The 23375-nt window shown below is 35.9% G+C and overlaps 1 protein-coding gene across 7 annotated transcripts; it reads right to left on the bottom strand.

Annotated features, from left to right (window-relative positions):
• Positions 1-1573: 1573 nt before the first annotated feature.
• On the bottom strand, positions 1574-23044 carry LOC115971412 (protein SENSITIVE TO UV 2). Of its 7 annotated transcripts, none has more exons than XM_031091327.1 (12): positions 22731-23044; positions 22586-22624; positions 21364-21483; positions 14933-15039; positions 14487-14839; positions 13594-13662; positions 12200-12282; positions 5839-6171; positions 5649-5755; positions 4951-5099; positions 3274-3473; positions 1574-2217 (listed from the first exon to the last, which is right to left on the bottom strand). In XM_031091327.1, exons 3-12 carry the CDS (start codon positions 21393-21395, stop codon positions 1953-1955), a joined length of 1698 nt encoding a protein of 565 aa, XP_030947187.1. In that variant the 5' UTR covers positions 21396-21483; positions 22586-22624; positions 22731-23044; the 3' UTR covers positions 1574-1952. The 7 variants fall into 7 exon arrangements, with proteins under 7 accessions (XP_030947187.1, XP_030947189.1, XP_030947183.1 ...); XM_031091329.1 differs by having other exon boundaries at positions 14933-15024; XM_031091323.1 differs by having other exon boundaries at positions 21368-21483.
• Between the last annotated feature and the right edge of the window lie 331 nt (positions 23045-23375).

Genomic DNA, 23375 nt, shown 5'->3' with positions numbered 1-23375 from the left:
CCTATCTTATACCATCAAACCACAAAAATTGAGCATTATCTGGAAGGCTATTCCTAAAATATTTTTACAACTTAGCTACAATAAACTCTTATTTATAGAGTTTACTATAGCATGGTTGTAAACTTATTTTAATAGTCTCTCTCTCTCTCATCCTTCTCTGTGTTTCACTCCCTCTCCATTGCCCCTCTCAGTTTTATCTCTTAGACCATACGTTGGTTGTGTGGCTCAGGTGGTTATGGTGACGTGGATCTAGTAGCGTGGGCAAGTGGTTGCGACGGGGTCTAATGGCGTTGACAATTGGTTGCAACAGTGTAGGTTTGGTGGCTTGGGCAGGTGGTTGTGAGGGAGTGAGTCTGGTGGGTTATGGGTTTTATGGTGTGGGTTATTGCTAGGTTGTGGCGTGGTCTAGTGACAAAGGCACAATGGTGGTGTGGTCAAACTCGATTTTGGGTTTTGGCTCTGGTGTTTGTTGTGGTAGTAACTATGGTGGTGGGTGGTGTGGAAGAGAGAATTTATGGTGATTTGAGTTTTGTTTGGGTTTGAATCCATGGCTATGGTGGTGGGTGGTGTGGAAGAGAGAATTTATGGTCGTTTGGGTTTTGTTTGGATTTGAATCCATGGCTGTGGTGGTGGGTGGTTGTAAGAGAGATGAAGAAGAAAAGATAGAAGTGAATATATATTTTTATTTTATTTTATTGTGTAAGTTATATTATTTTAATGTGTTGTATGTAAAAATAAAATCTGAGTTTTTTTTTTTTTTTGGGTAATAACTAAAATCTAGGATATTGAATGTATTGTAAAGTGAGATAGTATAATAAATAAAGTAACTTTTTAGATGTTAAAATATATATATATATATATATTTTTTTTTTGCAATCCTGGATGCTAATGCTCTTACTATAACTTGATTATAAAAATTTTTAGAACTACCATCCTAGATAATGCCCACTTTTTATCGTTTGATGCTATAAACTAGCAATTTGGGAGATTTTACAACCCCTAATGCTACATAAGATGCCACTTCTATATGAGAATGGGAATTTCATTTGAAACTCAAAGCCAGTCCAGAACATGAATAGAAAGAGGACAGAAACAGAAAAAATTTTGTAGGTGAACAAGAAACGAGTGCCAAAAGAAAAAGATGATTGTCATCCCTAAAACACAATTTTCTTCACGAGTGGATCAACCTAGATGTCATTTCCCAACTTTACATCATCATTCTCACTGTGGAACGGTGAAATTTGCAGAAGTTATGACACATCGTATCATTTGCTCCCATCTCATCCCAAACCCCAGTAGATCTACTTCACAGTTCACAATCTCATCCCAAATATTCTTTCTGCATTCTGTATGCGGGTTTCTTCGTTACAATTTTATCCACTAGACTACATTTTCTTCTATTATTACTAGCTTGTTTATATTCTCTCCATAGACATTATTCTTATTCCAAAGAGAGTGCAAGACACTCTTCATTGCTTGAATGCAGCTAGAGGTTAACTAGCTAATTTCTTTAAGAAAGTACTTCAAACCAAACAGATGTATAAAAATAAATAATTCTTGCAAAACACCCACATTTCCAAAGCCAATCAACTCAACCATACTTCTGGCATTGTGATACTTTATATGTCAAAGTTGTACAGTAGATTTGCTACACGAGGGAGAATAATAGGTACAGACGACCATTAAAAGCTAAGGCAAAGGAAAACTTCTTTGCATTGTCAAAACTTGGGATCTGTATATCACATCATCTTCATGATACACTGTCAGGGGCATCCAAAATTTTCTGGCTTAAGCCTTTAGGTAAAAGCTATGGGGGCTACTCAAAATTTTCAAGATAAAAGAAAATATGGGTAAAATGAGTTTATGGCTACCTTCATCTTTGGAGACTTCTGGCGGCTATTCTTACATCACTACCGCTGATATGGACAATCTAAATAAGCTTTTGAAATCTTTTAGGATATGTTATGTCCTAAGTACGTGAACACCCTTTTCCTGAATACTCTAGCTAAGTTCACAATTTCAGATTCCCTCATCTGTCTAGTTATGCAGTCAGAATGCCCATGTCTTTGATATTCCCAAGACAACCTAGTGGCAATGTCAATGGTCAGGCTCGCCATATCTCTGCTATTTGTCAACACCCACAAGACAGTAACAGAATATGCAGGGTTGGACACAAGTCTGTTAAGTAATATAAGCGCCTCTCGTATGAGCAATGTCCTACATAAAAGAACCTCAAGGTAAGATCAACAAATAAATTAAACACAGGAAAAAGAAGAAAGGCAAATATTAACAATGCAACTCCATCTGTGTCTGTGCTTAGTGTCATTATGTTCACAGCAAAAAGGAGAGATAAAGTAGGTTGATGGGTAGCACAAAATTATTATTATTATTATTCAGCAGTGCTTGACAATATCTGAAGTCCAGAAAAACTCCCATATTATAGTGAATAAGATGGTTTCACTTGGTAATCTAAATGTTGTATTGTAAAAATGTAGAAGTTTTTAACAATGTAAGTTGACCAGCCATGGACCAAGTCACGTTAAAGTTTTTCAATTCAAAATAAACTAATTGACATGTAGAGTCATAACCATAATAACCAATATTATTTTGTAAATACAAAATTGCATTTCAATGTTAAATTATAAAACTTGAGCCATTGAAATTTAGCTCAAAAGACATCTCCTCCCCTCATAAGAACAAGGGAGATTAAGCCTCTGTTTGGGTACTGCGTTTTGCGTCCACGTTTGGAAGCAAAACGCGTATCACCCTTTTTTTTCTTTTTCTTTTTTTCTCTCTGTGCTGTGATTGTTGACCGGAAAGGTGTGAACAATGCACACCTCAGCAACTTTTCCGGTACCTTTTAATCAACTTTTCAGCAACTTTTCAGTTATGGGACCCACAAACCTCACTTTTCAGCCATTTTTTTTATTAAAAATGGGTCCCATGGTATTATTCACACATTTAAAAATTATTTGCTAAAGTGTTTTTCAGTTTTTAGTTTTCAACGGTATCCAAACGGACCCTAAGGTCTTGAACCCACTAGGTGTGCGTGTAATTACCCAAAAAAGAAAGATAAAGGGGAGAGGGGGCCTTAGAAAGTCATATCCCCATAAACCTGCATTCACCTTATCTTCAAAAAATGTTCCGTAAGATTCACATTGACACACCTTGTATGCAACAAAAGCATAAATAAGTAAAGCAAAATCTACATCTTAGAGGCAACATGTGACTCAACACATGTTTGGAAATCGCCATTGACAAGGGAAAACTTACCTCTCTTTGAAAATCTCTGGTGACTCAACACAAACTGCTGTTTCTTCTATGTCAATCTCTGACACAAGTACTTGCAAAATCAACATAAGAAAGTTTGCCTCTCTGTAAAGCTTGGAACGAACAAAAATTTCAAAGCCAGGTTTTCCAGATGAGGCTAAGAAAGCTAGCACAGTAATGGCATTTCTACGAAGTGTCAACTCCTGAATGTACAATTGTTTAAATTGAATCCATAAGTAAGCATTCTACAGTCTACACTTAAGTGCAGGCCCTTGAGCCTAGGCATAAAGAACCAGCATATGCCTGATTGAAATAAAACTCTTATTTTTCAAATATAGTGTATACACACCTCTAATGAAGCATAGGCTTCAATCAAAACGTATCCAAAGCAACAACCAAAAGGCACAAGAATAGTAAATCATCCTTTTTCATTTCCTTTGATATGTAACAAAAATTGTTTGTGTGATATAAACACCTTAAGAATAATGTTTATATAATAACTCAATGGCCCATGTCATTTCCTTCAAGATCTTGATTAATTGTAACAATTCGTATATTTGTTGACAAAGAATAAAAAAACATGCCCAGGTGCATTTTGTACTTCTTCAAAAAGCATAAAAATAAATAAATAATAAAAAAGCGCACCCAAGGCGCACTTCATTTAACAAGCTTCACTTTAGCCAAGCGAAATGCTTAGACAGCTTTATGCATGCTTTCAAAAACATTAATTCTAAAAGAAATCACAAAAAACTAATTACTCTCTCCATCTTAATTTAAGTTTGTAGGTTTGAAATGGAATGATGTTTAATGGAAGAAAAAATTGTTATACTACCAAAGATGGCAAATCGTTTAATGAGTGTCTTGATTGGTTTTTAAATAAGTGACAGTAATATGGGAAGATAAAGATTTCATGTTTTGACATTTTGAAAGTGAACACTCATTCTAGAACATCCCAAAAAGGAAAGGAAGACATTAATTAAAGCAGAGTAGAGCAGAGTAGCCCATCCCTCTTTTGTTTGTTACTCCTGTACCAATTTAATAATAATAATAATAAAAAAATTAAGAAAAGGAGAGAGAGAGAGAGAGAGAGAGAGAGAGATTTTTGGAAAATATTTTAGAAGCACCATCACTACAAAGAGGTAAACAGAGTCCCCTAACACACTCTCTTTCAAGAAAACAGTGAAGTAACGTGATACAATGATTTTTCAAATGTTTTGCACATTTACCACCACTCAGACTAAAATCTTCATTGGCCCTTTTTCTTGTTGTGCAGTGATAGTATTCCTCTTGGTGAAGTTATCAATTGTAATGTTTTGATGCACAGTCAACAAGAAAAAACCTTACGTTGTACATGTAGATATTAACTCTCCTAAAGGAAATTCTCAATTCCCTGTTTACTCCCTATACACTGCACTTTGAGCTTCTTGTTACAAGTATACCTCAATTTTTCCATATAGGTTACCTCCATTCCACAGTGCCCTCCCCTACCCCTCTTACTTTTCCCCTACATAACAAATCAAATAAATACTGTCCCACTTCTTGTCACCTACTCCTCTCAAAAGTGAAAGTACCTTGTCAATGCAATTACTTTTACTACACAATGATATGGTGAGTCTTATAGAAGTTCCCTCCAGGAACAATATCAAATATCCACAAGCAGAGGATATATATCATGCTTACCTGTATACCATTTCCAGAGCAAGCTACACAATCTGCCAAGCCTTGAAGAACCTTAATGAATTTCTGAGGTCTGGCATCATCATCAACAGGAACAGCAGCAGTCCCTCCCTCATTACTACCAGAGCAGAACATGACCAATAGTTTTGGACCTTTAATTAAACAAAGAACCAAAAGCTGTAAGGTAAGGTAAGGTAAAATAGGTTCAAATACACAGAATATCAAACTACAGAACTAGGGGTGCAAACAAGCTGAGATGAGACAAGTAGTAGCTATTAAGTTCAATTCTGATGAGATACTATGTCCAGTCTTGTCAAACTACAATCAAGCCAAGTCTCTCTAGTTCTATCTCAGCAATAAAGGGAACCACTCAACCATATCGTTAATTCCAAGTATAAGATTAAATAGGAGTATCATAGAAGTGAAGATAGAACATTCTAAAATATATTACATGCCTATGCTAAACTAAAGTCAAATCTAGTTTGCAAAGTCTTGAAGCTTCAATGAGAATTTCATACTCATGAGTAGGAAATAGACAAAGAAGAGCAGGTTTTTCTAATAAATTCAGGATATATTAATAAAATTAAGCAGAAACTGCAAGTTCATATGATCCCCTTCTTTTTTTGTTTCAAAAAAAGAAAAAAAAAGAAAGAAAAAAAAAAAAAAGAACGAAATGGAAAAGGCAAAACATGTGAACTTACAGTTTAGCAATAGGTATAGAAGATGCACGGCATGCCTTTGCACCCGCAAGCCAGCTTCCTTTCTAAGCAATTGTGAAAGACTTTCGAACACAGTTGCCTTGCCAAACCTGTCTCAAGAAAAATTTTAGTCAGGAGATGAAAGAAAGTCACGTATAATGGTAGAAGAGTCAACAGAATGCTCAAAACATACTTTTCCCTCTCCATATAAGCATTACTTCTCATTAGAATCACAATCATAACTGAGACTGCCTCTAATCTCACACATTCTTCAGTGTTCCTCACTATAATTTGATGCATCGCTTCAAATAGAGAAACCCAGTCCACACAAGAAACTGAAATGGCAATATCACGATTGCAGGGTCCCTCCATGCATGGAATTTCTGCATTAGGTAATCTGATCCCAAGTGGTGTATAGCCTGCATAATTTTTTTCATTTCTGCTCGCACAGGAAAGGACTCTATCAAGTCCATTAAAATCCACAATGTTGCTCCCACAGAGAAGTCCTCCAACTGTGACATTGTCCCTGAGTAGATTCACTGGAAAGATCAAATCAAAGTTCATAAGCACGCAAACATAACCCAAAAGAAGAAAAAAAGACTTCATTACAAAGCAAACAACACACCCCCCCCCCCAAAAAAAAAAAAACCCCTTTTTTTCAATTTCCCTCCAACCCAATGAGGAAAGAATAAAAGAACTCAACCAAAGGTTCTCCTGCCAAAGAATTTAATAAAATAAAAAGGACTGAAAATAGAAACACCAAGCAGGTTCATCATCATAGCCAGAAGCTACTGACATCATAAGCACCACCAACCCCAACTCTGCCATCATCATTGCTGCCACCATTGAGTATTACAATGCCAGTCATGGGTCACCAAGAACCTTATCTCTAGTACTGGCAAAAAGAAATCTATCACAGGTACCACAGAATTTCCATCAACCACTGCAATCACCCAACAGCCAAAACATGCCTTCTTCATGGCCACTGTTCCACCAGTCTCCATTATCACCCAACTACAACATATCCCCATTTCACTGCTACATTCTCCCTCTATTCTTTCTCAGCTAGTCTCAGACAAAGTACTATGAGCCAATATTTTCTTCTGTTTTTTTTTTTTTTTTTTTTGGGGGGGTGTTGGGGGGTAACTAAGAGCAATAAGGTAAATCTGACTTACATAATGAAGCATTTTTATCCAAAAACGCCATTTTTCAGAGGAACCCTAACGTATTAAACTCTTCCATTCATGGTTTTGTTTAAGCATGGTATTTTCCAAAAGTACTCTATAGATTTTCAAATTGACCTTTAAGGGCACTTTGCACAATCGACCAAGCAATTATAAGGAACTTTTGTCCACTGGACACTCACATAACAAGATATTACATTATTTCTGACCAAAAAGTTTACGATATTTTGGTTAATAATTAAGTGACATAGGTTCCAAAAAAGAGCCATATAAAATTGTGAGAAAATGTGCACACATGAAAATGTTGGATGTCAAGCTTTTCCGTGTTAATATCACAAGTTACCTTTTTGCATCAATCCAAAACAAAGACAATAACAAAAAAAACATGTAAAATCATTTTTAAAAAATTAAAATTCTATTAAAAGGCAACTAGAAGAGGTTATTTAGTGTGTTGATACATAGACAAGACCAGTAAATTGCTATACCTTAACCCAACTCAAACCTAATACTTTCAGTTCTCCAAACCAAACAAGACCTCATGAACAAAGCTCACGCTATAAGAGAAGATTTTACTTCAAATGTCCATTGAATCCAAAGTTTCTTTGTTTTTTTATTAGTAATTACACACATTGGATCTTGAACCTACGACCTAACCCTCCAACTCGCTAGGAGGTGTGATTTGAACTACATTTGAACTTGAGCTCATTGGCTATTAAGGGTAAACAAAGGAAACCCTCTTCTTGAGAGCTAAAATAAGCAAAATCATATAGTTCTTGAGAGGGTGTTTAAATCGGGTGAAAACTGAGTTATATAACTCAGCTTTCATCACCCAAAACCAAAACAAGTGGGACCCACAAAGGAAATGTTGTTTGGCAAAATTTTTTAGTCTTGTTCTCATCACTCAAAACTCAATTTTTGAGTTTTGAGTGATGAAAACCGGAAACACATATTCGTTGTTTCCGGATTATGGGAACAGAGATACAATGGCAATGTAGTAATTCTGCTCAACTAGTGGGTCCCACCCACATGTAAAGTCACCATCAATGGCAGCTCACCAATGGCTACAATACTGTTCACTTACCAGCTTTTTTTTCCCTCATTTCTCTCTAACTTTCACTTTCCCTAATCAATTTTTTCAGCTTCCATTGTTCTCTGTTTCCAAAAAGGTGAGTTGATGCTCTGAAATCTCCAAGATCCTGTGTGGTGAAAACTGATCTCCCTCTTCTTCTTCTACAGATCTCGGCCTTGCTACCCATTTTCTTTGGTGAAAGCTCTTGGGTTTCTGTTTCTCTTGTGAAGCCGTGGGTCTCTCCACTGCAAGCTACACTCTCAAGCCATGGTCGTCATCAAACTCTCAGTATCACGTCTTGGTTATAATTTTTAATTTCTATCGTTGGAGAACATTGTTGGTGCATCTAATAGAGCACGTAACAAAGCTGGGCTTATCCCTTTGTAACAGTATTTTGTATTTGTAGATATCTTATCATTTGATAGCTATTTGATTTGTAAATAAAGACAACAAAATGATATGTCAGAATCTTATAAATTTGATAGATTTTAATTTCTATCTGATTTGTATATATTTTGTTGTGTACAGACCTCTATATAAGGCTGTCTCTATAATTGGAAACATCATCCAAGCTTTCTCATTTTGTTGTGTCTTTATTTTCTTTAGCATCAGTTGGAATAATTTTTAGTTTGGGTTAATCAGATGGAATAATATAGAGGATGTCAATAGTGGCAGTTTGGAGCTGAGAAAGAACATTGAAGTGGAGAGAGTGTCCTACGTGGGTACATACAGTTGCCATTCTGTGCAAATTTGCTGAGTATTAATTTTCATAGGTCCCACAGCTTCACATAAAGTTGACTTATTGAATATAAATACTCACTGAGAAATTCCAGCCAAACACAAAATGAGTAGAGATATGAGAAATTTTGAGTTAGAGAAATGAGAATTGGGTAATGAGTTTGAGTGATGAGATTTGAGTGTTGAGATATGAAAATTGAGTTAGCACCAATCCAAACAGGCTCTAAAGGACCTAGAAAATCCAAAGGTAATATTGTTGATAATTAAAAGTCAAGTCTCGTAACCTACCAAAAAATTCAAACTGTCTACCAAAGTTGTCATAACCTCTACTTACAAGAGGATTGAACCCTAAAACCCTAGTAACACTAAATCATAACCCTTAATTAGAAAATAATCCTAGCCGCATATAATTTTTTTTTTTTAAAAAGTCTTTATTATTATTTTTTCTTCTTTAAATCACTCAAATACCCTCAAATTACCTAACGTAAGCTAGGCCATGATAATAACATAAACAGCACCACTATGGTATCTGTGAATGGTACTGCTAAAGGGATGACCTAGCCCTTAACAAAAGACACAGCAAGCATCGTGCAAAGAATTCACCATCCCCAAGCACACCATTAGTAGGCACAATTTCATGTCCATATTTGTTTGTAAGGTCAAAACTTACACGGCATATTTTGCATAAGTATTTGGTTCTATTCACAATAACGTTACAAATATCTTATAAATAATAATACTTTTAACTACTGACTTGATAAATGGTGTGAAAATATTCAGAAAGAAAACTTAAAATGGCTGCACAAATCCAAGTTGCACTACAATGTTCTATGGTAGAACTATCTAAAAAGTATCTTTGCTCAAAATAAATCAAAGCTGAATCTTTATTTACTATATGAACATACGCCCTATCATTTGTTTAATACATAAATTGACCAGAATTTGGTTCTGCTTTTTTTTTCCCTTTGGTAAGTGTTAGGAGTATAAAGCTAGGGGCAGAAGAGTAAACTCAATGTATACCTATATATATATATATATATCAATAATACGTTGTGTTAGGGTTAATTTTAATAACCCAATACATATGTTTTCTCCAAAACATCGTATCAGAGCAAGGTTAGCCACTCTCTACCGTTAACCAAAAAACCACCCCCCACCCACCCACTTTCCGCTGCCAACAACCACCAACCAGTTCTAGTCTTCTTCCTCCGGCGAGCCACTTGCACATTTTTTCGCCACCAGCCGTAGCTCTGACTTTGTACCGCCACCGGAATTCCAGCCTTGGTTACCTGTCTTTATTTTCTACTCGCTGGCCTCTCTATGTTCTTTGTTGGGTAGCCTTGGGTTGGTTTACAGTGCTGAGTTTAAATATTTCGTATTGCTATGGAATTGTTTGTGTGGCTGTGGTGACCAAAGGAATGTTGATTCAACTTTTGTTTCGGTCTTATATGTTTTGATCTTCTGTTTGGGTATCTTTGCTGGCACTTTATTTGTGGTTTGATCCATACCCAGTGTTGGTTTGATGTTGTTTGTGTTTCCAAGGAGATATTTGTTGGATTTGTTGGAGTGGCTGTGGTGAATGGCCTTTGGACTTGCTGATTATTGGAATTTTTCGGTGTTGAATTTGTTATTTGTTTAGTTGTAGTTAGATGTCTTTGGGTCCACTAGTTTCTTATTTATTTTATGTTTGTTGATCAGATGGCTGCTATGGAGACCAAAGGTGGTGTTCAGCCCACTAATTATTTCTTGTCTCCTAATATGTCATCAATTACTTCCATTTGTCTTAATGGAAGTAATTATGCTCAATGGGCTTAGGCAGTTTAAGTGTTTCTTCTTGGTAGAAAGAAGTTTGATTATGTGATTAGTGACCCCCCCTGCATCTACAGATTCTAAATATGCTGATTGGAAAGCTGAAGATGCACAAATTAGGAGTTGCCTGTGGAATAGCATGAAGTCTAAGATCAGTTGTAGTTTGGTTTTCATACCAACTATTAAGCTTGTTTGGGAACAAGCCAAGGAGCTTTACTCTGGTGTCAAAAATTTGAAGCGAATTTATAATCTTCATCAAAATTATTTCACCTTACGTCTCAGTGATTTGTCATTGGAAAAATACCATAACAAGTTTAAGGGTATATGTGAAGAACTCAATATTTATCAGCCCATCTCCTCTGATGTTTAAACTTTGAAGAAACAACGAGATTCTATGAATGTTGCTCACTTCCTATGGATCCTAATGCCAAATTCTATGAAGATCAGGGGGAGTAGTTATCTAATCTTGAGAGATATCATCGTCTTGTAGGTAAACTAAACTATCTCACCATTACTCGCCCATATATATCATTTGCAGTCAGTGTTTTGGGCCAGTATATGAAAGATCCTCACCTTCCACATTGGGAGGCAGTTATTCGAATTATGAGGTATCTAAAAGCACATCTAGGCCGTGATCTTTTGTATATAGCTAATGGTCACCTACGGGTAAAAGCCTTTCTGATGTTGATTGGGCAGGATCACCATCAGATAGAAAATCCACAATTGAGCATTGCACTTTTCCGAGAGGAAACTTGATTACTTGAAAAAGTAAGAAACAAACCATTGTTGCCAGATCTAGTGCAGAGGCCAAGTATAGAGCCATGGCACACACATCATGTGACCTTATGTGGATTAAGCATTTACTTGAGGAATTAAAATTTGTTATGAAGTTGCCTATGACTATGCATTGTGATAATCAAGTAGCAATTCACATTGCCTCCAATCCTGTGTTCCATGAGTAAACCAAGCATATAAAAGTTGATTGTCATATTACTCGGGAGAAAGTAGAAGATGGTATAATTGCTACTCCATATGTTTCTACAAGAGTCCAAATTGCTAATATGTTTACCAAAACTTTATGTAAGACTCGTTTGGATTTATTATGTAACACGTTAGGATTCTAGGATTGTATGATATATACTCTCCAGCTTGAGGAGGAGTGTTGTGAGTATAAAGCTAGGGGCAAAAGAGTAAACTCAATGTATACCTATATATATCAATAATATGTTATGTGTTAGGGTTAATTTTAATAACCCGACACTTATGTTTTCTCCAAACAGTAAGCAAATATCAGGTCCTCCTAATAATATTAGTATATATAGGCTATTTAGAAAAAAATTCTCTTGTCCCTTTGATAATTGTTAACTAGAGTTTCTTAGGAACCATTTCAACATAAAATGTAAACAAAAAAAGTATGGCAATTGGCAGATACGAGAATTGAAGAATATTGCGTCATATCTATATTTCTCATGGAACTAACAGGATACTTAACCAGCAGTGAGCATTCTAACCCTCTCAAACCATTACAACACCACTAGATCTTGTTTTAATGTTTATAAAATAAATTAATTAAAAATAAATAAATAAAAGAGTAAAAGAACAAAAACTCTCTCCATGGGACAACAGAAGGTGCGCAGATCAAGCCAACACATGGACCATCAATCATACATATTTATACGTTATCCATTTTTTGTAGAACCAAACTGAAATTAAAACAATAACAAGTAAGCCAGAGGTGCTAGCCTAAAACATACCTTCTTTCAGATTTCCTTTCCAAACTCAAGAGGTGCTTCAAAAAAACACGCAGTATACATAGAGATCTATGAACAATGACAACCTGAAACAAAAAGGGCAAATTCATGATTAAGAGACATGACAGAAAAATAAAAGAGAATGAAAAATCCACCAATGGTAAAGTGAAGCCAAGAAAAGCAACCAAGTAGAATAATCAGACATAAGGAAATAAATTTTATAATGCTAAGTATACAATAATATGCACAATTCAGTAGTTCTCAACCAAAACCACTGAATCCAACAAAAGTATCTTATAGCCGATAAAAGAGGCAGTCGAATGAACTTAAACCAAGTAGCAAAAGATGTCTACTAAAAGAATGCCAGCAATTTTTTTAAGAATCCCATACGTGTTTTCTTTTTTTCTTTTGGGGAGAAACTGAGGACGGGTTTGCTAATGTATTGTAGATGAAATGAAGGGTATGTAAATATGATACATGAGGAGTTCTAAGTATGGTATTGATCGTCACCACAAAATGACAATGTCAATAATAATAATTTTAGGTTAATAAAAAATTTTATTTTCAAATTCTGAAGGCATGTCTAACTGTCTATTGCAATCCTCTGCCCATACTACATAACAAAAGTTTCAAATTCCGTACAATGTGATCTTGCTTTATTTTCTTTTTTTTCTTTTTTTGATAGGTAATATAAGAATTATTATTGATTAAAATGGAAAAAGAAACATACAATTTGTTCATGAGAATGAACACAGAAAAGCACAAAACAGAACACCACAGAAAAACGATCAAGAGACTAAACTAAGAGAAGAAAAAAACTGAACAATAGAAGAAGATCTTGCTCTATTTTCTTTCCTTTTTTTTTTTTTTTGCAAAAGAATAAAATAATTCCTCACCCCTCCCCCCCCAAAAAAAAAAGGAAAAAAAGAAAACCCTCGCCCGTCTAGTAAGCACACCCCAACATGTTTTGAAATTCCAATTTCATCAAACCAAGTCCTCCGAGAGCCCATAAAAATCTTCAAAAAACTGAATAACAATGTTAACAAACCACATTCACAACATAAACTACATCAAGAAAATATTATCAATCAAAACCAAAAATTTTATCAGCACCCATCAATATTGAGAAGGTTTCCATCCTGTGAGCTGACAGTCAAGGCTGCTGCTGCTTTTTAGCCCACTCTAAAGAGTTTATCCAGCTCCTTTTATAAAGTAAAGATGAAGGATACTTCATCTAGGGTTAAAAGTTATGATTCCACATATTCAATCCCATATAAAAGCACTGAATTGTTCATTAAAATTTTGAAATTTATATTAGAAAAACAACGTCTATGAGATTCCCATTGTTGTACAAAGCCCCAAAAGAAAAGAAAAAAGGAATTTGTTCACCAACTCACATTTTTGAGAATACAGAGGTCAAGCAATGGCTCAAACAAAGCCTCCAACTGTACCATCCCGATACTTATCTGAAATAAGAATCAGTCATGCGAGAATAAAGCAAGTTTTTTTTCAATGTAAGAAATATGAACCAAATCAAATACTTCTAATGCAAGTCAGTTTCAAAAGAAGAAAAACATGTCAATGGTACTATTTAAATAAGTATGCATGTAAAAAGAAAATAAGAGAAAGCTGATCTTGAACTAAAGTCAAGGGTAAGAAATAAACTCAATTACCATAAGGCCCATGAATGGTTTCAATGATAGTATTAAAGGTAGTTTCACAATAGAAAAGAAAGATATTTGAAAGAAATCTTCATTATAAAAGTCGGTTTTATTAAAAAATAATTACAAGGATACACACAATAAAATGACCCCAGCTATAGGAAGCAACCCACAAAACCTGATTAGTAACAAGGATGAGAAACAAAAATGCAAATCTAAGGTCCTAAACCTATAAAAACCACTGACCATGACTTGACAGTTTGGTCGAAGAATCATCAGCCCCAAGTCCCCAACACAATGTGGCATAATAATGGGAATAAATACTAAGTGGCTCACATTTGTATATTTATTCATGACGCTCTTTTACCATTTATACTCTCTGTTTAACTTTTTGAATTAATAAGCCCATAAGTTGACATGTCCGGATGTCCCCATAACCTAACTTCTAAACGCCTATACTGAAAATGCAAATAAAGCAAAATGTCTTAACCCCCATGTCACAAACCTAAGTATTTATCTTTCTCTTTTTTTTTTTTTTGCACTACCTTTGTGAGCAAAAGGCAATACATTTATAGCCCACAGCTATCTCCTGTTTATTAAAGGCAAATGCAATCATAAATAGAAAGTACCTTTGTCAATACAGAGTAGAGGTGAGACACTTTTGCAGCTTCTGGAGTATGAAAAGAGTGCAGGTGCGATGTCAAAGCTACGTCAGACAAACTTCCATCTTTGAGAGAGTCCATTGTCCTTTTTGGAACACTCACGCTCATCCACGCAAAAAGGACATGGAAATCTGTCTGACAAGTCACAAGCAACTTATTAATCAGATTTCTTCCTAGCTTTTGGTCCCTTGGAGAGCCCCAGATGGCTAGCAACTTCTCGGTGAGAGCTTGACAAGCAGCTGGATCAACATCCATGGTTACTTGGCCAGGATCACCAGCCTTCTCAGTTTGAATTCCAATGGCCTTATAGGCTGGCATAGCTAGTATACAACAAAAGACAAATTACAGGATGTCAAAAGAATTATCAAAGAGCATATTACGTGACAAGACAATGATGACCGGCTATTACTCACCTCTATCAATCTGAGAGCCAGCCTGAATATTCAAAGATATTGCATTTTGAAATTTTTGACGAACCCTATGATGATTTAGAGCTCCATATTCCCTGCCATTGTGGCAACTGGCAAAAATTATTCACAACTTTTTTTTCTGACTTATACACATGAACTGTAGATAATACAAAATATTTCACAATCTTCGATATATATATATAAAAAAAAATTATAAGTGATGCAATCTTTATTGATATCAAAAACAGAGTTGCCCCCATACACAGGAAATACCCAACAGGGGACTATACAATCATTCACTCAAATAACATGCATCTAATAAGTCAACAACAAAACATAAAGAATGACTAGGATGAGTGACATCCAGTCCAAAAAAGTTATAAGAAAAAATAATTTAAGGTCAAGCATAGTCCCCTTTATGTTCTCCAAACTCCTATTGTTTCTCTCCCTCCATATACACCACATTAGGCAATGCAGGGCAGCCATCCATAAATGTTCGTTCCGATGATGGTGGAAGTGACCTGACCAACAACTTAATAGCTCCACAACCGTCTTTGGCATCACCCAACAAACTCCAAATAATTCCAAGACCATAGACCATAAATCAGTGGCAAAAGGACTATGCAATAAGTGGTGATTAACTGATTCCCCATTACATTTACACATAATCGACTGTGATTCCCCATTCCATATACTCATAGTCGATTACCCCTCATAGACAACACCAAAATGCTATAATCTCTTGACAATAGTAAACTTTAGACACTAAACAATAAAAGGTAAAGGGATAAGGAGCCTTTGGAAGTTGAAGTCTAATGGGGATTTTGACAACTGGTCGTTTTATAACAAGTTGCGAGGTTCTCCCTTTGTTGTCTTTCCTTGGAAAGGTATTTGGAGAGTTAAGGCTCCTCGGTGTGTTTCCTTTTTCGTTTGGTCTGTTGCTTGGAATAGAATCCTTTTGGGTGATAACTTGAGACTTAGGGGCTTTGATTTTGTGGACTGGTACATTATGTGTCATCATTGTGGGGGAAACGGTGGATCACTTACTACTTCATTGTGAAAAGGCTCATCAATTGTGGAGTTCTGTTTTTACATCCCTTGGAATTTCGTGGGTCATACCTAGAACGATTCCAGATCTACTTTTTGGCTAGAGGAATAAGTTGGGAAAGCACTCGTCTAACATTTGGAATCTAGTTTCGTCGTGCTTACTATGGTGTCTTTGGAAGGAGCAAAATCGGCAGACTTTTAAGGACTTGGATAGTTCCGAAGATCAGATGCTTGCTTCTTTTAGTGGAACTGTATTCAACTGGGCTCGAGCTTGGGGACTTATGACTAGTGATTCTCTCCCTTCTTTTATTAGTTCTTTGCTCTTTTGTAATTAGTCTGCTGCTGGGTTTTCTTCTGTTTCTTTTCTCTTTTTTCCTTTTCTTGTAATTGTTGGTTTGCTCTGTGCTTTTATTGCATAGAACAGCCTTTTGAATTCATATCATTCTTACTTCTCAAAATATATATCATTTTTACTTATCAAAAAAAAAAAAAAAAAAACAGCAAGCCCAACAGTAGAATCAATGTGGACAGTGCAGAATGTGTGAGGATGAGTAAAAAATAAGACAGTACTCAGTTGTCACTTTGGGTCACAAGAAAAATCAAAGCTTTTAAGAAATCAGTGGGCACTTCTTTGGATGGTTGTGAGGAGCAGGTTACGGGATTATTTCTAGCTCTAGAGGCTAGGAAAAAACAGCAACTGGTTAAAGAGAGTGCTCAGAAGAAATTGTCAAAGGTGGGTATGAAAGGGAAGCGGGAGTTGAAGAATTTGTTGAATTCACGGAATCATATGGATGGATCAACCAAGACAAGGAGTGTTGGTAAGGACAGGGACCTTGTGGTGCATCAATGAATCTTAGAATTATTTCATGGAATGTGAGGGGACTGAATGATAATGAGAAGCGGCTTCAGGTCAGAAATATCATTAAGACATGGAAGGCAAATATTGTTTGCTTGCAGGAAACAAAAATGGAATTAATCACAAGAAGGGTGATACATAGTATGCGTTTGGGTTAGGATTAAAAATTAAATTTATTTCACTATTCAACTTATTTTTGCTACTATCCATGAGCCTCACTGCATTTTTTGGCACTATTTATGTGCTCTACTGTACTATTTCAACTATCTTTTACCTTTATCTACAGTATTTTCAACAATAATTTTTCAATTTCAGCAAAATAAGCGATATCCAAACACACCCATAATATATGGGATGAGTTGGCTGGGATTAGAATTTGGTGGAATGTGCCTTGGTGTGTGGGAGGTGATTTTAATGTGGTGAGATTCCCGTCAGAGTGCCTTGGTACAGAATCATTTACCCCTGCTATGCATAAGTTTTCTAACTTTATAGCAGATCATGGTTTACTAGATCTTCCTTTGGAAGGGGGTGCTTTCACATGGTCTAATTCTCGTGTTGTGGCATCGAGATCTAGGATTGACAGGTTCCTTTTATCGCCTGATTAGGAGGATAAGTCCCCCTCTGTTCAGCGTAGAATGGCAAGACTGGTCTAGAATCATTTTCCAATTCTGTTGGAAGGGGGGAATTTTCAGAAGGGAAAAAAGCCGTTAAGATTTGAGAATATGTGGTTGAAGGTAGATGGTTTTGTTGAGAAAGTGCATGCTTGGTAGGACTCCTATAATTTTCAAGGATCTCCCAGTTATAGAATTGCTAAAAAACTAAACTTTGAAGGTTGATTTGAAAAAATGGAATGAGGAAGATTTTGGTCATGCAGAGGAGAAAAATAACAGGTTATGGATGAGTCTTAATGATTTGAACTCTCTGGAGGAAACTTGTCCCCTGTCTACTGTTGAGAAATTGGAAAAGGAACAACTCACAAGCAAGTTGGAAAAGACAACTCTTTTGGAGGAAATTTGTTGGAGGCAAAAATCTCAAATTCTGTCTTAAAGAGGGTGATAGAAATACAAAATTTTTCCATCGGATTGCAAATTTGCACAGAAGGTTCAACACCATAAATTCTTTAATGGTGAATGGAGAACTGACTTTTGGTCCTAGTTCCATTTCAGAATGTATTTCCCACTTTTATAAGCAGTAATATTCAGAGACCAGGGGACTAAGACCAGTGTTGAATGACTTGGAATTCTCTAGGATGTCAGAGGAGGAAGCAGCCCGGTTGGATAGGCCATTTAGTGAGGATAAAGTGGAGTGATTCAAGGATTTAATGGTGATAAGGCTCTAGGTACGGATGGTTTCTTTATGGCCTTCTTTCAGTCTTGCTGGCATATTCTAAAACCAGAAATTATGGAGTTGTTTCAAAACTTCCATGACCAAGCAATTTTCGAGAAGAGTCTTAATGCTTCTTTCCTCGCTCTCATTCCAAAAAAAAGTGGATGCTATGGAGGTAAGGGACTTTCGCCCTATTAGTCTGGTGGGTGGAGTTTATAAAATTCTTTCTAAGGTTTTGGCTAAAAGGCTTAGAAAAGTGATGCATGGTATTATTTCGGAGTTCCAGAATGCTTTTGTACTTGATAGGCAGATTTTGGATTCGGTTTTAATTACAAACGAATGTCTGGATAGTCGATTAAAGGCAGGGATTCCAGGAGTTTTGCGTAAGTTGGATGTGGAAAAAGCCTTTGATCACGTATCATGGGACTTTCTTATGTATACGCTTCAAAGGTGTGTTTTCTAAAAGATGGAGGAAGTGGATTTTGTTTTGTTTTTCTACGGTACGTTTTTCCGTTCTAATAAATGGTAGCCCCACTAATTTTTTTGGGAGTTCTAGGGGTCTTCATCAAGGTGACCCTCTTTCCCCGATGTTATTTGGTGAGGGAGGCTTTGAGTCGTTTGTTGGTTATAACAGTAAATGAAGGGCTTCTATCGAGCTTCTCAGTAAGTACCACAGCTATGCCTTCGATTTTGTCTCATCTTTTATTTGTGGATGATACCTTAATTTTTTGTGATGCCGATTTGTGTCAAATAGAAAAATTGTGGGATATTCTCTTGCAATTTGAGTCCGTTTCAGGGCTGAAGATTAATATGGGGAAATCTGAGTTGGTACCTATTGGGGAAGTGAGCAACGTGAGGGATTTAGTGGCTGTGTTGGGATGTAAACAGTCTATGCTTCCACTGAAATACTTGGGAAGGAGAGGACAATCTGGAACTTTATTCTTGAGAAGTTAGAAAGAGGATTAGTGGGTTGGAAGCGCCTTTATTTATCTAAGGGGGGAAGCTTACTCTAAATAAAAGCACACTCTCAAGTTTGCCGACTTATTTCCTCTCTCTTTTCCCTAGGCGAAGGTGGCCAATCACATTGAAAAAATACGGAGATTTTTTATGGAGAGGGATTGGCGAAGGACAAAAATCTCATTTAGCTAAATGGGCTACTGTTTGTAATCCAATTTGCAATGGAGGGTTAGGTATAAGGAACTTGAGAAGATTTAATCAAGCTTTGTTAGGAAAATGGCTTTGGAGATACGGGACGAAGAGGGAGTCTTTATGGAAAAGGGTTATAGAGATGAACATGGGAATGCATGGGGAGAACAATGCACCAAGGCTATTTCGAGTCCATATGGTGCGAGTCTTTGGAGATCAATAAGACAGAAATGGTAGACATTTTCCAAAAACCTTCAATTTGAGGTGGGTAATGGCACTAGAGTGAAGTTCTGGCATGACATTTGGTGCAGCGATTGTCCTCTCAAGGTGACTTTTTCGGAGTTATTTAGCTTCAGTAGTGTCAAAGACTCCTCAATTGCTAATGTTTTACGCCTTTCTAATGGGGTGCCCCATTGGGATGTTCACTTTTCTAGACCAGTCCAAGATTGGGAGTTGGAGTCTAGTATCTTTTATGGATCTTATCTATTCCAAGTTTGTTAAGGGTGAGGGAATGGATAGATTTTGCTGGAAACCTGTCAAGAGTTGGGGGTTTGAGGTGCGTGGTTACTACTATTCACCATCCTCGATTGATGGCATGCCGTTCCTATGGAAGATGGTGTGGTGCTCGAAGGGCCCATCTAGGGTAGCTTTCTTCTTTTGGACTGCTACTCTAGGGAAGATCTTAAGTATGGATAATCTTTGGAAGAAAAGTATGTTGATCTTAGATCGGTGCTGCATGTGCAAAAAAGTGGGGAGACTGTGAATCACCTGCTCCTTCATTGTCCTATAGCTTTGGAGCTTTGGTCTATCGTAAACTGTTTATTTGGCCTCCATTGGGTTATGCCAATGACAGTCGTCGATATGTTTGCAACTTGGTAGGGGTCTTTCAAAAAGCATAGAAACATTGTCTATTGGAAGGTTGTGCCACATTGCATTATGTGGTATCTTTGGCAAGAACGAAATTTCAAGAGTTTTGAGGGATATGAACGGAATATCCTAGAAATTAAAGCCTTCTTCTTCCGTACTTTGTTGGGTTGGAGTTCTACTTCTCTCTCTCTCTCTCTCTCTCTCCCTTGCTTTTCTCTCTTGCACTTGTTTGATCATTGTTTTTGAATTGATTGTACTTCTCTTTTAGAACACCGCCGGTGTACTACGTTTGCTTTTTTCTAATATAATTTTTCGTTACTTATCAAAGAAAAAACACAATAAAAGGTAAAGGTGTTGTGGCTCCCTTACGACTCTCTAAGAGTCAAGTTAGTTGAAAGAGGAAAATGATGATTCAACCAAATACAAAAGATACTGTGAAAATAAAATTTTTGAAGCTATAGCTCAAATGGCATCTCTACATCCTATAAGAGCAAAGTAAAGGGTCTAAGGCGCCAGACTCAAGTTCTACTTATCAAAAAAATAAAAAATAAAAAAGAACAGAGTGATGGGTGAGATTATGGGTTCAATACCCACTGAGGGTGTGTGTGTGTGCAATGTTGAAATATTGGCTAAATCTTTGGGTTGTTTTTGCATTCTTCCTATGACCTATTTTGTCAGCCCTTCATGCAAGGCAACAACTTTGTGAATTGTTATAGTGCAAAGATGGGAAAACAGGCTTGCCTTGTGAAAGAGGCAATACTTATCTAAACATGGGGGGCATTATCAAAGTGTGAAAACAATGGATCATTTTCTTCTCCAATTTGGAGCTGCTCAATATGGATTTTCCTTGGTAGGGCATGTCTTTGTTTAATAATGCCAAAAAAAATGGGAGTGAGTGAGATATTGTGTAGATGGACAGAGATGAGATGAAAGATTTTTCAGTAGACAGGATTTGCCAAGAGCCTTGTAGCTCAATGGCATAGTCTGCTTTCCTTTACTAAGAGAAATAGGGTTCAAATCCCCCTTCCCCCATTACTATAACTATCAAATAAGTAGATAGGATGTAAAGCAAAGGGTGGCACTGCTTGGATGATGGTCTCTTCATGTTAGATTTGGTACATATGAACTGAATGCTATACCCAAGCCTACCACATAAAGACAACATACCACATGACAAAATCAGAATTCTTACTCACAAGGTAGTACTCTTTGAAGAGCGAGCATCTACATCTTTTACTTCATTCTTGGAAAATATTTGAAGCTGCTCCTCTTTCTTGCCCCTTTCCTTCCTTAGTTCAAGGCACTCTTGTTCCTGAATGAAAATAATAATTTTCTTTTAGAAAGTGAAAATTTATTAATAATAAAAAAGAAGAAAGAGGGACAGCTAAAGAGAATGGCAAGTATACAAATGGTTCCAAAAATAAACATTAAAAAAAATCCTTTTGTGCTTGCACACACAGAAACTGTGAAGACTAGAATACTAAACAGATGTTAGATTACATGCAATAATGTGGGTCTATTAGAAACTAACATAGGAACATCGTGCAAACGAAAGCATAAAAACATAACATCCTATCCACAGCCGTAAGTAAATCACTTCATATTGTAATATAATAATAACATTTCAAAAAAATCATAAAATTTACATTTCTGCAAGTGCCAAAATTTCTAGATAAATAAATAAAATACTATAGGCACGGGCTGGGTGCTGCACTCCTATATGCACATCCTCAGTGTGTTGAGAGGAAAAAAATATATAAAATATGCCTACAAAAATAAATTAAAAATATATATCCCAAAAGCTATATTAATTCAATTAATGAATTTTTGTATCCCCACTTTGTCATGTCCTAATTTTTCAAAAATTACCAATTCACGTGACAATGTCCAAGTCCATGCTTCTTAGGGGTTTTGTAGAAAAATAATATTAATCTATAATTATTAAAAATAGTGCAGTAGGGAAATGATTTTGGAAAATAGCTTCTCTTTGAAAATTTTGTTTTGCAAACACGATTTTAAGCATTGAAATTTCAAATTTTGCAGTGAAATAGTGTTTCAATTTCAATGTAAAATGTGTTTACACTAAAGTTGTCTTTTCAAAACACGATTTCAGTGCAAAAAATGTGATAAAATGCAAAATTTGAAATTTCAATCCTTAAAATCGTGTTTTCAAAACACAATTTTCAAAGAGAGACTATTCTCTTAAAACCTAAATAATTTAACCACAGAGTGATTTTTAATAATTAATAATATAATAATATTATTTTCAAACCCCCCCCCCCCCAAAAAAAAAAAAAAAAAAGCCTAGTTCTTAATTTGCAACATACAACAAGAGGAAAAACACAATTAACCTAGTAAAGACAGGGACAGTGATAGTAAAAAAAAAAAAAAGAGGAAAAATTTGCAAACAGTACCAGGTCCGTGAGTTGCTTCGACACATGTCCGAGCTCCCTCTGTAATTTCATTTCAATCACAAACTTAGATTTAGATTTAGATAAATCATAGTAAAGTAAACAGCAATGTATCGATTAAATTATAAAAATAAGAAGAATTGTAAACCTTTAACATATCGATTTCGAGTTGTTTATCGTCGAAAGAGACCCTTTGAGAGAGCTGTCGCGGAGGAGAGTAACTCATCATTGTATTTGTATTTGTAGGGTTGTTGATGTAATGGTGAGTTTGAGAAGAAGAAGAAGAAGTTGTGCGCAGCGGTTGTTGTTGTTGTTGTTGTTTTGTAGAGGTTAGTGCGAGTTCCTCTACGTGTATGAGTTGATCCAAGAAATCTGCGTCCCATTCTTCGAACCCCTCTTCACTCATCGTCTCCATCCAACTCTCTCTCTCTCTCTCTCTCTCTCTCTCTCTCGCAGAAATTTGTGTTTTGAATTTCAAAAGTGTCCATAAAAAAGTGTCTTTTAAGTTTTTTTTTTTTTTTTTTTTCCTTAACATGAAATTTATTTTCCTTCCCTAAATCTTAAAACGTGTTTTTCGTTCCTACCTAATTTTTTATATTTTTTATTATTGAAAATTGAAAACACTGAAATAAAATAATTTTTAAATATATAAATAATGCCATGAAACTAATTTTTAATGAAAGTTTTGATGAAAAAAAAAAAGTTTGTAGGTTCTATAAATAGTGCACAAAACCCACTAACAAATACAGGACACAACTGAAAAATCATTTCAGCTATATCCAAACGTTCACTA

This window comes from Quercus lobata, chromosome 12 (genome assembly GCF_001633185.2).
Source record: "Quercus lobata isolate SW786 chromosome 12, ValleyOak3.0 Primary Assembly, whole genome shotgun sequence".
NCBI classification, from domain to species: domain Eukaryota; kingdom Viridiplantae; phylum Streptophyta; class Magnoliopsida; order Fagales; family Fagaceae; genus Quercus; species Quercus lobata.
This window is presented reverse-complemented; position numbering and strand designations above follow the sequence as displayed.

Coding starts and splice junctions, on each gene's coding strand:
- LOC115971412 (XM_031091323.1), bottom strand. CDS start 22,997: ATGGAGACGATGAGTGAAGAGGGGTTCGAAGAATGGGACGCAGATTTC. Junction 21,484..22,585: donor CGAAGCAACTCACGGACCTG/GTACTGTTTGCA, acceptor ATTTTCATTCAG/GAACAAGAGTGCCTTGAACT. Junction 12,283..13,593: donor ACCTCTGTATTCTCAAAAAT/GTGAGTTGGTGA, acceptor TTTTTGTTTCAG/GTTGTCATTGTTCATAGATC.